The sequence below is a fragment of the Balaenoptera acutorostrata genome, chromosome 1, assembly GCF_949987535.1.
Source record: "Balaenoptera acutorostrata chromosome 1, mBalAcu1.1, whole genome shotgun sequence".
NCBI classification, from domain to species: domain Eukaryota; kingdom Metazoa; phylum Chordata; class Mammalia; order Artiodactyla; family Balaenopteridae; genus Balaenoptera; species Balaenoptera acutorostrata.
In genome coordinates this window covers 131,364,721-131,380,849 of record NC_080064.1, presented here as the reverse complement: position 1 = coordinate 131,380,849, position 16,129 = coordinate 131,364,721, and the positions used below count along the sequence as shown (strand labels likewise).

The following is a 16,129-nucleotide window of genomic DNA, read 5'->3' as shown; positions in this document are numbered from 1 at the left end:
GGAATCATCTTACTCTATGATAACAGTATGATATGCACATCTGTCTTCTCTGCCCCCAGTCTGTAACATCTTTAAGGAGAGAGGTCAGTGTATTATTTATGCCCAGCAAACCAAAACCAGTTCCAAGCGAATAACAGATGCTCGATAAATATTTGAGGGAAAAAAGTGAATTTTGCAAAGATGATAAGATATGGCTTCCATCCAAGAGGCCTTCACCGTCTAGTTGGGGAAGTTGGCCCACATACAACTCAATATAATACATGTCATGTTGTGATAAAAGCCATAAATATAAAGAAGGCCAGAGTCAGAGGGAGTGGTTCACACTGGCAAAGGGTAAGACTTCATGGAGGAAGAATAAAGTCACGGAGGGAGAATTCTGTCCTGCTCACGTGGGAAATGTTCACAACTCTAAAAGACATTAGAACGTAGCAGGATGGAAAAGGTGGAAGATAGAATAGTTTCAACATATAAGAAAGTCATTTGCTCATTGTTGTGATGGGGCCAAAATAGCTCTCAACCCAAAATTGTTCTTTCACATTTTTTTTTTAATTTCCAGCATTGCCCTGTCCAGGTTTCCTTATTTAAAATTCAGATCGCCATGGCAAAAATGGTACTTTCAGGAATTGTGGGTTATTGGCCTAAAATTATTTATTAGGCCACTGTAGGCCAAGCCTGGGGTATAAAACATATGGGGTTTTGAAGGAGAGGAAGGGATTTAAGAGTAGAAACAGAAAACGTGTTTGGAGAACTGTAGTGAGCAGCATGGGGGAAGAGGATCTGGGAAGGCAGACCTCCGAGTTCTGCTTTGGGCTGCAGGATGGAGAGAGCAGAACTGAGTTTGTGCCTGTGGACCACTCTCGTCTGAGCCCTGAGAGACCACCACGCAGTAACATACGCATCCTCACGTATGCCTTCTCCTCACCTACCCTCGGGGGCACCACAGTGCCCAGGCAACTTTCCCCTTTTGTCAATGACATTTTTTTTTTCTCCTGGGGAACACTTCTAGGTGAAGTCCCTGTTTCCCATGGGGAAAACTCTTGAACGCTCTCTTCAGGCTGAAGGGACCTCTAGGACTCTCTCCCTCAACTCAATGAATGTCTCTCGTAGCATAGGGTACTAGATACAGTTCCTACCCTCCACGCCCTTCGAGTCTAGCTCAAGTCCCCATCAAGAGGGTTATTATTTGCAGAAAGAAACGCTTTAAGCCCAGACTGAACACAGATATGCAAACAATAATTCATTCGGGAAGACAAGACAGATTTGGCCCACAACCCCTCTTTATCAAAAGAGCAGCCTACCACTGGCAATATGGAAAATAATAAAATCTTGACTCTCAGCAAAGATAGCAAACCACTGCTTGAAAAAGCATTTAGCCAGAAGACTCTTATTTATTTAAAATTTACTGTAGTGCTTAAAATCATGAACTCTGAATCTGCATATCTGTCTTCAAATCCTAGTTCGGCCATTTCCTAGCTGTGTGACATTGGGGAAACTACTTTAACCTCTGAGTCTCAGTTTCCTCATCTGCAAGATGAATAATGTTATCCACCTCAGTGAATTGTTGTGAGGATTAGACAGGTTAGTTTATGTAACTACAAACACTAGTTGGCATATAAGGGCTCAACTAGTGTTAGTTATTATTATCATCATTATTATTCCTAATCACAGGTTGTATTATTTCTAGATGTCTGGCTTGTAGTTGATGTCTCATGGCATTCATATGAGAAACACATGTTATTCTCTTTCCCCTGTCTTACATGCCCTTACCCTTCTTTACTTCATAGAAACACAAAATCATCTATTTGAATGTGCTCTTAATGCAGTTCCTAAGGGCAAGGTCTTTGGTGTGTTCATTTCCCACTCCCATCCATATCCATAATTGTGTGTATTTATAATACATTTCCTGAAGATTTGGATATTCCCAAAGTCTGGGGAAGAAAACTGAGATCGAGGACAGAGAGTTCATCTCTCCCGCCACCCTACAGCTCAAGTCGAAAGCTGGGACGTGGAGGAGGGAGGGTGCAGAGTCAAATGCTCCCATAGACAATGTTTATAACATGGATCTGGAAGAGTGAGAAACATTGGGAGGAATGAGACCTCTAGCAAGGCATTTTCTGCCCTACTGAAAGGCATTCACTGTAATTTTTAAAAATACTCTGCTGCCAAAAGAAACACAATTAGAAACTGATTCTGTTCTCATGCTGTCCATTTATAATTCTTTTTAGTGTCAGCTCTGGTCTGAAACCTACAAGTTGTGTTTTTCAACAGTCTTCAGAGATGTGCTTCTAAGGAGGGGAATACTCCGGTTACCTGCACTCTGGCCTCGGTGAGGTTCACCCGGCGGGCGAGGTCTTCTCGCACAAAAGCATCTGGGTAGTGTGTCCGCTCAAAGACACGCTCCAAAGCCTGCAGCTGGCTGCTGTTGAAGGTTGTCCTGTTCCTCCGCTGCTTTCTCTTTTTCTTTTCCTCTGAGTTCAGTTGATCATCTGGAATAGAAGAAATTGATGGTAAGGAGCTAAAAAGTCACGTTGGAGGTCCCGGTTTACACTTCTTTACTGTGTACCTACAGTGAGATTGTTTCCTTGGCTCACATGCTTATCAAAGTGCTATAGCCAAATGCCACTTTCAGTGTGCAAGTGCAGGCATTGGTGCTATCAAGTTCATATGCCAAGAACCCGCAGCAGTTCTGATGCTTGGTCGTTGCTTCTAAATCTGGGACCAGACCTGAACTGTCAGAGGGATATTTTTTGTATGCTGAAAAAAAAAATTTTTTTTGAAGCCTGTTTTGTCAAAGAGGGCTAAAGGAAAATTTAACTCCTCTCCATATTCTCTGGAGATGGGGGAAGGAGAGTAGATTGCTTTGTACCTCATTTGTCTTAGACAGTACTAGAAGGATCTCTGTTTTACCAATCATTTTCCTGGAAACAGCACGTAACTCCCAACTGTATTTGCTCAAGGCTCCATGCTGTTGCTGAGGCAGGCTTCAGGGGCCTCAGCCTAGATCAGAGCTCGTGCTATAACACCATCAAAAGCTGACACTGACCTGAGACTCACCCTCTAAGAACTCAAGAACAGTCCTGAAACATCTCTGAAACAGTTTCACTCCAAATTTGAGTTCTAAGGCTTTGAGCTCTTGGGAACCTTTGGAGAATCATTTCCCCATGTTTTCACCTGTCAAGATTCCTCCTTGGTTTTCTCTGAATGCCCCCGAAGGCACCCTGGCAAGCTGATCATTCAGGTTGCCCATGGCAGTCAGAGAGTAGTGTGCTCCTGTCCTGCCACCCTCCTTCAGCCCAGACAGGAATGATGGATGTGTGAAGCTGAGCGGAATACCAGTTGTGCTAACACCACCATCAAGCCCTCACCCTGACACCCAAGCCACTGCAGAGCCCGTGTAGCACTCAGAGATTTACAGCTCGAGCTGCTCAGGCCCAAGTCACATGCTCAGCCTGATGAACTGAACTCACACTTCTAATCACTTTCCCCACTCAGCTCAAAGAAAAATATGAGGAGTGAGAGTGAAGATGGAGAGAAAGAAGAGCATGGCCACTCGCTCCACATTCAACAGAAAGTAGCTCTCAGCCATTTTTTCCAACATGTAAAGTCTCCTGATCCTCTCTGACTATAAACACACAAAACACTCAAGAAAATTACTAGCATGAATTCTAATGCCCCAAGGAGAGTGACCCACCCCTGAGCTATAGTAGTATTATTACAAATTGAGGGCATGTTCCAGATTTGGGTGGGGATTCAAAGTGCAGCTTAAATCTAGGAATTCCTAGCTCAGATCTCTCAGTGCCTAACTGAGGCCTCCAAGACATTTTCATGAGAGATCCCTTCATGAGTGCTGCTTCATCAGTGATGCCCTTGGAGCTCAGAAGAGAGACTGCTCATTCCTTCCTGATAGTTAAAGTACCTAGATATAGTAAGTGCTTGTTGAATTTGTGTCCAGGGAAAATGTGAAACTTTTCCTGTCTTTAGAAAATTGTTTCTGTAGGAAAAAAAAAAAAAAAAAAAACCGTATGATCTCAACCACATTCCTCCAGCTAAGAAGCTGCTGACACCCATTCTCTCAGCTTTATGGTTGTGTTCAGAGTTGACCACCTCTCTAGTTTCTTCCACTGTGGTACCTCAACTAGGAGCCCTGCTTTGAAGGCACTTTTGTGACACTCTCAATAAGAAGGTCAGATCAGTGGCATCTTGAGAATGGAGCCAATTTAATTATCATGATTTCTGGGATCTATCAACGCCTGGAATATTCCATCCAACAACCCTGATTTTACCACTATTCAGCTATCAGCAAAATTAGTTTACAATAATGTCAACACTAGAGTTCAAACACCTAGGATCATACATCTTTCAGCTGTTGCCTTGCACTTGTATGTTCCTTCCTATTTGAATATTTGAAGGCATTCCTGTTGCTCCCATTCTCTTTCTAAATCTTTTTACAGTTCTATGTCTGGCACTTCAGGTCTCTCTCAGTCATTCAGGCCTTTTGACAGCACCACACCTGTATTTCATGCTCCTATTAAACAGAAGTCTGCAAAAAATCTTTAGCTTCCATACCAACCCTAGACTGAGACCAATTAGACCCTAGGCTATTTTAATCATATAAAGGAAATCCCTTGTTAAGCCAATCCCATGATTTGTTTTCTTTCCTCAGAGAAAATGCTTTCTCAGGTATAACCACAAATTATAAATCCTTTATGCTGTTTGGTAAGCCCATTTCTTCTTGTACTGCCAAACTATGATGGAGAACAAGAATTTTTTATGTTTTGTTGTTAGTACTACAACCTGCTGCATAGTCTCTCAGCAGTTCTTTGAAATCTTCCACTCTTCACTCAAATTCCACTGCCTGTCCCCCATAAACCACCAACTCCCCTGACATGGGAGCAAGGGAAATGGAGAATTATAGTTTATGACAGAGAATAAATAGCTATGATGACCTGAAATGATTCCAGCAAAAGTTTCCCAGTGAATGTTCTTGTTGTTTTTAACAAATGAAAACACCAGTCCAGATCATGTTGAAGGTGAGAAAAGACACACAAATAACAGGGGTCCAAGGAGTGTATCTGGCAAATGTCCTTCAGAGCACAAGTATAATAGAAAGAGACAGTGAGGGGGCAACAGAGACAGCTTGAGCGGCAGCCCTTCGGCTCGTCTGTCTTTGCTCACTAATCACCAACTATGAGCTCCCTGTTTCCCCCCAAGAACACAGAACAGGATCAGTACAATCTCATCAGCAGCACAAGAGAAAATGTGAACATCGTACAGGTTTACAAACGTGGGGTATTTGAAACACCTGGGATAAGAACTGTTATCAGATTCTGAACTCTGGTTGAATACAGGGTAGAGAAAGTAGTGTATTTTTATCATTGCTGGAATATCATCTTTCTGGTAAAAACAGCTACTGTAAAGGTTGATTTTGAAAGATGCTGCCCAAGGATGCTGACAGCCAATTGGCCATCAGGAAATAGCTAATTCTTTGGAATTCTGAAATGGGTAGGGTTCACCAAACTGCAGGATAACCACAGGGTGCATGGATACATTTTTATCAAAATCATGTTTCAAATCCAAGGTGTTTACAGATTCTATGGATGAGTATGCATGTTATGAATGATTGAGTAAATTGTAAGTATGAAGTTACTGCCATGCTTTCTAATAAAAATAAGAAAAATGATCTTATTAGCAGGTTAATTTTCACTTGGAATCATGAGTCGTAAAATATTGGCACCACATGAAACCAGAGAAATTATCTAATTCAACCCTTTTATTTTATAGATGAGGTAAATGAGGCTTAGAAGAATGAAGTGATTTGCCTCAAATCACAATACAAGCTGTGACTGAGCCAGAACTAGAAGCCAGGACTTCTATTTTTTTAATTTAAGGTATAGTTGATTTACAATGTTGTGTTAGTTTCAGGTGTACAGCGAAGTGATTCAGAGATATATATATATATATATATATATATATATATATATATAAAAGAATATATATTTATTCTTTTTCAGATTCTTTTGCCTTATAGGTTATTACAAAATATTGAGTATAGTTCCCTGTGCTATACAGTAGGTCCTTGTTGGTTACCTATTTTATATATAGTAGTGTGGAAGCCAGGACTTCTAATTCCACTCTACTTTTAAGTGCCAATGACAACATACACCCTGTGCAGGAGAGGGGCAATGACTCACCAGAGATATAAATAGAAAACCACTACCCCAGGAAAAAATTTTATGGGAAAGATAGGTTTATCCAAACTAGCTGTATAAAGAGGGTCTCAGGAACAGGGTCCACATGTATCACACATTGTTATTCCTGCCAGAAGAGCCATTAAAAAAAATGCAACCATTCTCATCTAGGACAGCAACTTTGATCCAGATGTTCTTGGATTTCACTTTTCAAAGGCCTCTGTAAGTCCTTGCTTCATCAATTAAGTGTGTGCAGGGTTACTTTAGAAGAGTAGTAAACCCTCATCTTCCGTCTTCTCCTCACATTCGTATTAGTGCTTCCCTTTCTTTCATTTTAGGACACAGTTCAAAATCTCTGTCTCCTATGACACATCTTAATCCTACTTTCTCTATAAAACTTTGCTGATAATGCCAGTCTATATTGATTTCTCCATATCTAAATTCCTAAACATATTTTAGTACATAATCAAATACTTTTTAAAAATTATGGTTCATTTCTTTTTTATGTAAATGTTTTGTCACCTCGCTGCGCTCAAGTATTCCTATATAAAAGACATAAGGTCTTTTGATAGATTAAATGACAATAAAATTTGAAAGAGTTATAATAGTATTGTGGTATAGAAGTAGTCCCAGAAAATTAGAACCTTGGTGATTTACGTAAGGTTTTACGTAAGGGCTGAATAACTTCTGAATTCCAATGATTATTTTTGACAGTGCATAGTAAATAATTAGGTTCACATTATCTTTTGTCCCTGGATAATTTTACCTGTGGAGGAAAAAAATCTTTTTACCATGTTTCTTTTTCAAACAGGTTCACCACCAGATTTAGAGAGATGGGAGAAAGCTGGGTGGGTCTGACTCTTCCGTAAATGAAGGAGCTGGTCCTTCTTTTTTATTCCCTACAAGAAAAGCAGATCTAAGATAAATGAATGATTTCAACAAACAGGAACACGCAGGGGGGAGAGCTGCTAAAGAGAATGGTGTTTCCGATGGAACAGGATGTTAGAATACTTATCAAGCACTTCTTTAGGAAAGAAAGTCGTAAATTCTAGGGAGGAGACCCCTCACGCTTTCAAGTAGAAGTCAAAGAGAACAATAGCTCTGTCCTTGGCTCTAGCTTGAAATTCACTCTGAACTTCACTCGTGGCTGCTGAAGGTTCACTGAAGGGAGGGTGGAGAAGACGGGGAGGGGTGCTATCCTCAAGCCTGAGGAGCCAGCAGCACACCGCGGTCCCCCCACACTAAGGTTTGCACTCACTGTGTAGGCTGCAGGGTACTCCCAAAGGCCCTGACCCTCTCCTGCTCTGTACCTTGTGGGACCCTTGAGATTCCAAACTCAGTCAGCCAAATGTAATTTAAAGGTACAGCAAAAACATATTTTAGGAATAAAATCTGAAGAAAAAAAAATGTGTTTCGTATGCCTGAGTCACATCCATTTGAGAAGAAATCTGATGCAAGAAGATAAAACGCCAGCTTCAGTAGCAGAAACCAACCACCACATCAAAGCTTGTCATCTGCCTTTTGGCTGAAAACATGGCAGGCGAGCGGATCTAAAAAGCAGGCTGCTGATCATTTTATGGGCATTGAAGAATGTTTTCAAAGGAACTTATATTGCACAACAACTACTTACTTTAATGGGATTTGTGTGGTTCAGGCCCTGTAACCTTTGGAAAATTGAAGGGAAGTATAATTGTAAAAGCCACTAAAAACTGTTTCGCTTTTATTGCAAGGCTTATGAAAAGCAGTGAGATACAGCTATGGCATTCATTTGAGCTTCTTTGGTTACACTAAGCTCCAGTTGTAATTAGGACAGCATCCTTTTAATAAGTGCTCCGATAAATGGCACATAGGTCCTCACCGGGATGAGTGTAGACTGAGTTTAGCACATCCCACTGACCAAAGCCGAGTTCAGCAGCACATCTGCATCTTCTCGGCAGCATACCTCGTATCCTCCACTGCTGAATCCCAGCAACTGTCAAGAGTGACCAGGTTTCAGCCAATACAAATGCCCAACTGTACAGCTATTACTCGCCTTGGGGTCATGGCTGCCAGAACCTGAACTTTGCATCATGGTCTTTGATGAGTATATTTTTTCCTTTACTGTCAACTTGGCATAGACATGGTTTATTTTTGGTCAAGTATGAGTCCTAAACCTTAGAAAATAGCATTAAAACGCCTTAAACATTTGGGGGAATATATGTTCTTTGGAGAATAAAATGCTCTAAAAAGTGTGAAATAACGTTATTTTGAGTGGTTTTCACCCAAAAGATGGATCAGTGGCTCTGTGTAAAGCTATAGTGGTTTCAAGCAGATACAGCTCAAAGTTGAGCTCTCTGAATATAACCAACTCTCATTTGAAATAGAAAATACTGGAGAATATGAGGTATCATAATACAGTTTGTACTGCTTTTCACTTCTTCATCTCACATATTTGCTTTCACCTCTGTAGGACCAATACATTTCCATACAGTCAAAAATATCAACACAATCCATATCATCTTATCTACTTTAACTCTCTTAAGACATTTTTCTGAAAGGATTCCTGACCAGAACCTTGAGGATATCCGATACAAAGCAAGCCTTCCGATGCAGCCCTATATTGGAACCCTAGCTTTCTTCTGGGACTATATTGACAATTTTCCCCATGCTATCATTTTTCCATGTGACTCTGGGTCTATTTTAGACTATAACTTCAGAGTACAAAGTTTACATGTCTATTTAATTGAAGCTCTTATCAATGCTCAGTGAATACAAATTAATAATCAGACATAAAATATTCATATATTGGAATTATTATCATAGGAGTTCAGTTACTGCACGAAATACCTTCCCTTCGATAAAGACATAAAATTCCAGCTTCAGATATGTAACCTACTCCCAATTCTCTATGGATGAATCACTTATTTACTCATTTTTCAATTCATTTCTGGATGTCTAAAATAGTGGAAAATGAGAATGTTTTACTCAGAGCCAACTACACTATAATCAGGAGGGAGTGCAGTGGAGTAGAGAGGAAAGTTCACTGGCTTGGCGATCAGAATGACCTGTGTTCTCCTATAGGCCCTGCTACTTTAATAGCTGTGTGGCCTTGAGTAAGACACTTCACTTCTCTGAGCCTCAATTTTCAAAACAATAAAATGGAAGTAAGACTACCTATTTCCTAGGGTCACTTGAAAATATAATGAACACAGAGCAGGCAGATAGTCTGGCACATAGCAGTTGTTTTGTAAGTGGTGGATTTTATAGCCACCACTGCTGCTGCAATTTCTTCTTGGAGGTGGATTGTCAAAACCACCGCTGGCCTTCCTTTTTTCTTCTGCTTACTGTTTGTTGGTATCTAACTATTCACTAAGATCTCTATCACAGCATAATTGGGGAGATAGTGAGAAAAACATTCAAATATTTTGATCTGGCTTAGTTAGGTTTGATGGAGAGCATAGTTGAGATCTAGGGAGCATGAAAAATGAGTAAAAACTTTATAAATTAAAAAGAACTGAAACATGACAATAGACCCAAAATTGCACATGGAAATCAGTGCAGTTTGGGTCACTTTTCTACTGCTAGTCAATTCCTGGCTTTCTAACAAGGCAATCAATTTTCCTTTCTCAACTAAAATTTTGAAAAGAAACTTTCAGAAAGCAGGCAGATTCTAAGACTCAAAGACAGTTAAGCAACCTGTTCCTTTAACAAGTAATCTCACTAGAAACAAGTTTTTTAAAAAAATACAGGAAAAAGGAAGAAGACAACCAAGGGCTAAAACCCAGGCTATGAAAATTCAATGATTTCGCAGCCTGTTTGCCTCGGGTTGACTAATTCGGTTGCCACATGTCTAAAAACACAAAAGTTGGGTCATACTACTCAATATTTATTCAGTGACTTTTTTTTTTCTAAATGTCTGAGCATTTTGGTGAATTCCAAAGGGACAAAAAGAAACCAAGGAAAGCAAATTCTGGGAAAAGAGTGAGTTCTGATGGAGATTTTAAAAGCTTTCTAAACTTGCAGTATTCCAGGTGTGTGGTCCCCTTGGAAGCGCCGGGTACTTCAGTAGGATTACAAACAAAGCTCTAGAGGAGTTATAAGCTCCTGTCTTCTTTGGGTAGCATTTTCCCTTTGTAGTAAGACTTGTTGTTATTTTGTAAAAGACACAACATCTGTCTTAACATTAGCAGTGGAAATTGGTGTCTTCATGGGAGGCAACCACTATAAGTCATTTTTTTTTAATGATTAATTTTTCAGGTAATAAATTTTAATGTCCTCAAGAAAAATATGGTAAAAAAACACGTTTTTTTAAAAAAACAAACAAACAAACATAGCTGGCAGCAGATAGTAATGAAGGAGATGTACATGATTAATGAGTCAGCTCAGCTCTTGAAAGGACAGTAGTGGTGGAACAAGACTCTTTTACTTGGATAAAAAGACAATTATGAGGCTTGAACACTTTAGAAGCATGACTTGTATTTCCTTATGCTTTTTCATCTCAAGTTAAAAGGACAGATGCCTATAGCAGAGAAAGCCACAGAGAACAGAGAATTAGCTTTTCATCACAATAAAGATGGAGCCAAGGATAACTGTAACACTGTATAGAGTAAACACTGTATAGCCCACTGTATAGAGGGCTAAAGAGGAGATTAAAGCCCCTCTCAGGTGTTACTCTGGCCTCTGACATCAAACTAATATAAAGACGAAAATATGCCAAAATGGTCAACATAAGAAGTCTGGTATCTTTAAACAATGTTTAAGTGAAAGGAAATTAAAATTCTCTTTCAAGAATTAGAAAAGCCAAAGTGTAAACAGTGGTTTAAAGCTTGACATATTCTGAGAAATGTATCACACTGTAACATCTCTGGATTTCAACTTTCTTATCTGTAAAATGGGGTTGCTTTATGACATAAACAATACATGTTTTTTTAAAAATTATAACAACTAGGCATATACACATTTCCTTCTATTTTGCTTTAAATTCTGTTATGGAGCAATTGTGGAAATTGGCAATTAGGGCGTTAGATTGGCAATCAGGAGGTTCAGATCCTAATTCAGCAGGATTGCTGACCAAATATGTGACGTTTGGCCTTAGTGTTCTTACTGGAAAAATTATAGGTTGGACTAGGCAACTAAGATCTCTTTCAAATCCAGCACTGTGGGTTTTTAGGATTGTTTTTATGTTTTCAGTATCTAGCCCAATAGAAAACTTTTAATAATTGTTTGTTTAAGGCAATGAATGAACCATGTCCTTTGGTTTTTGTTGTTATGTTTTTGGTTTTGCTTTGTTTTTTCTTGTCTTTGTTTTGGAAAACCTTTGGCTAGATGACATATTGGATGAAGACTATTCTGTAATTACTCATGCCTGGAGGAAGCTGAAGTGACTGACCCATTCCTGTATGCCCAGAGTACTCTGCAGATATGTCTGCAAACTGAAATTAATGTGAATCTTTATTTTAAAAGAAATTAGTTCACCTATAATCACAGTCAAGAAAAAGAGGAAACCTGAGAGGTTTCTAAGAAACAGTTATTCTAACATTTAAATTTACTTAACAGAAATGAGAATAACTGTTATTTCTATTATTACTTCTACTAGCTTTGACCACCTAACTGTGGGTTGGGTGACAGTACACTTGCTGAAGACACTGTCTGTGTCAACCGCTTTAGACTAATCCCAAAACTGGTGCCACTAACAATGGTCACACTTATTCTTGACCTTCACATCCTGTCTCTATCACCTTATTCATTCATTTGAACAAATATTAAGTGTGCATCTACTACACACGAGGCAAGTAGGTGCTCTGAGAAATAGACAAATATTACATGTAGTCCACCTTCAAGGAACTTTATAGTTGATTTGGGAAATGAAGCCATGAGCACTTGAAAAGTAAAGTAAAAACAGAGAAAAGAGATTCCAGTAGATGTGGTGGCCGTCAGAGCCAGTAATGGGCGAGGGAGGAGTACAGAGACACCAAAGCGGGTGGCAAGTAAGAAGACACAGTCAGCATGAGCCTCCCTCTGTCACGTGTGAAGTTCAGCATCCTTTTTTCAGCTGCATTATGACTTGTCATTCCATTCACCCCATTCTGGTTGTTCAGCTGATGATGGTGACAAATCACGCCTTCCTCATTTGTCATTCATACTCTTCTTTGATCTTGTCTGTCTTTGCCTAACCACACACACTAGGCCTTTCCCCTATCCACTGACTCTTTATATTGATGGCACTTTCTCCTCCTCCAAGTCTCAGTTAACCTCCTCCTGTCAGCTCTCCATAGGGACCCTCTTTGATCACCAAGGAGAAGTAGGCTTCCTATAACTATTCCCCTTCCAGAATCGGAATGAACCATCTGCTTTGTAACTTATGACAATCTGTAATTATTGCTGTTGATTGGCTCACACACTAGAATATGAGTTTCATGGGGGGGCAGGAACCTTTTCTGACTTGTAACTGTAGTATCCCAGCCTCTAGCATTAGTGCCTGGCATACTTTAGGCTCTTTTCTTTGAATGACTAATGAATACGTTAACTGTGCTTGGTGAAAATACCTATTCTGTACACCTGGTTGATTCACACTCAGCCACCAAACCTGACAGCCCTTTCAGCGATGAGTTTCTATAAAGTCTTGGCACAGAAACTTTCCTGTTATGAAGGGTTACTGCAATCTCTGCAAGGCACATAAATTCCAGGAGCATGCGTTATCCAGGTCTTTCATGCACTTTCTTTGTACACGACTTCACATCAGTAATTATCACCCCAGTTAGAAGAGAGACTTGAGGCAGGTGAATAAGTGTGTAGAACAGAGCCCTATACATCTCAGTAACACTCATTAAATGTTTGACTTTGGTAATGATGACACATTATGGAATTATTGAACATTTTAGTTGTGACCTGATACAGTTATTTCTGTTCCAAAAATATATAGTTTTAGCTTTAGGTTGTGTTCTCTTCTAGTTAGTTATTTCTGTGTTTTCTGTTCCTTTTCACTGGTAAAGGAGCTTGGGCAAAAGCATGACTAATTCATTCGCCAACATACAAGAACATTACTGTCTGTCAACCACACCTAAACCTTAATTATATGGTGATTTCCTCTCCAGGGATATGTGACTTTTAACCGGTAAGAAAGCTGATGCACTAAGGTCATATGAGAGAAAAAAGGTTTTGGGCAAAGCACTCAAAAATCCATGTGGAATAATCTTATCCACTGAATCATGTCCCCTGCTGTTGAACAGCCCTAAAGAACTCCTTGTTAGTAGGTGATTCTGTCTGCCTAGAGTGGAAACCTATGAGTAATCTATGTGTCACTGTGACTCATGTCATGGCCACCACTTCCAACTCTGCATCATCTGAAAGTTGGCAAGAAGACTTTATACTGCTCAACTCATAACAGGAAGAAACCAGGATGGAGGAAAGACCTAATAACAAGTTTTATTGATTAAAAAGAAGATAACTAGAAAAGGAGGATAACCAAGGGTAAGAACAATGGCTTTTTAGTCACCACCTAAATCATTCTCTTCTTTGACACCTGTTCCCAATGTGCATCCATTGCCAATACAGCCATTCTTCCTTCCCTATCCTTGCGTCTTTTTACAGATTTTCCCTACCTTTAGATTTTTTTCCAACCTTTAAGTTATTTTCAAGAAAGGACTTTGATAGCAATATGTTGAACCAATAGGAAGGACAAACCAGGACAAACTAGTGTTTAATTCCACTACAAAACTCGTGTTTAATTCCACTACAAAACCATTCTTCAACTTTCATGTGCTGGCTTTCTTCTTATTTCTTCTCTATTCCTCTGCAACTTTGATAAAATGGCACAGGGTTTGACGATGTGGTTAGCTTACTGGGAAGGCAGCACCTTTAAAATAAAGCATCTTAGGAATAAACTGGAAGATTTTATGAACTCAGGTGACTCACAAAAAAAACATAATATGCATTAGGTGTGTAGGTGGGAGAAGAGATTTTAGAAAATAAGATTTTATAAACATAATGTTTGCCATAAATTTGTTGAAGGAAGTGTGCATACAGTAACTGATCTGGGAAAGTGAGACCATCCTAAGCTGCAGTTTTACACTTTTTTATCTAGCCAAAGAGGGAGTTACCTACAAGGAAGTCAACTTCCTTCTTGCTATTCAGTTGTGTTTTGCAGACCCCTGCTGGGCTCCTTCACTTTGTTCTGTTTGGTTGTTTTCAAACTAAGGTTTTCCAGTAGTGGCCATACCTCCCTTGAGAGCATAATTAAACTTCTTTCTTTACTACAGGTCTGTCAGTTTGGAAGTAAAACTCCTTGGCTAGAGGATTATCATGATTTTCTTTCCTGGAGACTTCTAGTTTTAGCACCAGTCTCAGATCTTCCCAAAAGCCAAAAGGGCACTAACTTTGTTTGTCACTAAGCCTAGGTGGTCACCGAATGACATCAGTATAATTAACTTCTTGACTTGAGAGAGTCTAGTTTTATATCAGACTTTATCTCTAATTAGTCATAACCCCAGATCAGATTTTCATGATAGTGATTTTATACCTTTCCCCAGCAATCCAATGTTTATGTCTTTTCATAGAATTGTATTATAAAGACAATTTTATATAATTGGTGGGGGCAGGGGTGGGGGAGCTACTCCAGTGGATTAAAAGTTAGACATCCTGGGTTCTTGACCTGTCTGGTACTAAAAATCATGTGGTTTTTTTTCCCAGTCATGTGATCTTAAGCATGTAACTTTGCCAAGCTGGGTTTCCATTTCTATTGTTATCAAATGTGGCATGTTATTAGATTTTTTAATATCTTTTCCTGATTTTAAATTATAAATTCTTCTTCAAATACTTGTCCAATGAATAAATCTGTGCCCTCAAAGAGGTATATAGCAAAGACTAACATATTTACTTACTAATTATCTCCAATTTTGGAATCTATGATTAACTAGATATTATATAACTCCAAGGATACACAGTTTTGTAGTCAAATTTGCAGTGTTCTTGATGTTTTAAATAACATTACTGATGATCTTTGTGGATATCAGGGTTATTTCAGCATTGCATAGATGCTTATTTTCTTTTAGATAAACTTTAAAGAAAATGTTCAGATTTAGCAAGTATTCAAACAGTTGAGAAGAGAGCAAAGATGAAAAACCATTTTATAAAGTTCTGGAATTTTAAAATAATCTGACATTTAGAAGTGGGGGACATATTTTTTATAAAAAGTCTGTGTGCATGTGCATGTGTGTGGGGGTGTGTGTCTGCATGAGTGTGTGTGTGAGTCAGCTCAGAGAATCCTGGGTTGAACTGCAACAGTGCTATAAACATGAGAACCAAAAGCAGATCCAATTGCCCACACTGGAAAGGACCAACCTTTGGCACGGTGAAAGATTTTACTTGTTTGGGCTTTCCGTGTAGCCCACTAAAACCGTTAAGACCTATCATCATTACCTAGTCTCATGTCAGCTATATCTGGTAACTCACTTTGACATATTAGTTTCTAGGTAGGAGCTCCCCGACAATGGCTCATGTGATATCAGTGCCAGCTGGACTCAGCTGTAAACAAAAAAGAATCTTAAATAGATATTTCAGATGTTTAAAATTTAAATAAACCAAGGCAGAGTGTGTAAGGTTCCAAGTGAGTCGATTGCCAAGTTGTGCTGGTTGGTACAACCAAGTGCTATATCAATGGGGTCTTAAATTGCTGCACAATGCAGACATAGAGGAGGGGAAGTGGCACAAAAGGAGTAGGAGTGCATTAAAGATGAATCACTAAGGATGCTCTTCCATTAAACTGTGAGTATTTATACATTAACACCGTCCCACTAGGACCCAAGTAATATGCGAGCCTTTGGAACCATTTGCAGTATATGTTTCAAAATCCAGACCAAAGCCACTAGGTAGATTTTATGGGTCCCTCTAGAAAAGCAGTTTCTTGTCAGGGCTGGAAAAATAATGTTACAAAGGATCCAGTAACAACAGAATTTAGGCCTGTT

At 39.3% G+C, this 16,129-nt stretch overlaps 1 protein-coding gene across 2 annotated transcripts in view; it reads right to left on the bottom strand.

Moving 5' to 3' along the window:
• PRRX1 (paired related homeobox 1) overlaps positions 1–16,129 on the bottom strand; it is a 72,385-nt gene that overhangs the window by 15,264 nt on the left and 40,992 nt on the right. For both annotated transcript variants that reach the window (XM_007172512.2, XM_007172513.3), the window contains exon 2: positions 2,311–2,486. In XM_007172512.2, coding sequence (XP_007172574.1) covers positions 2,311–2,486 — 176 coding nt within the window. The remainder of the gene's footprint in view (positions 1–2,310; positions 2,487–16,129) is intronic.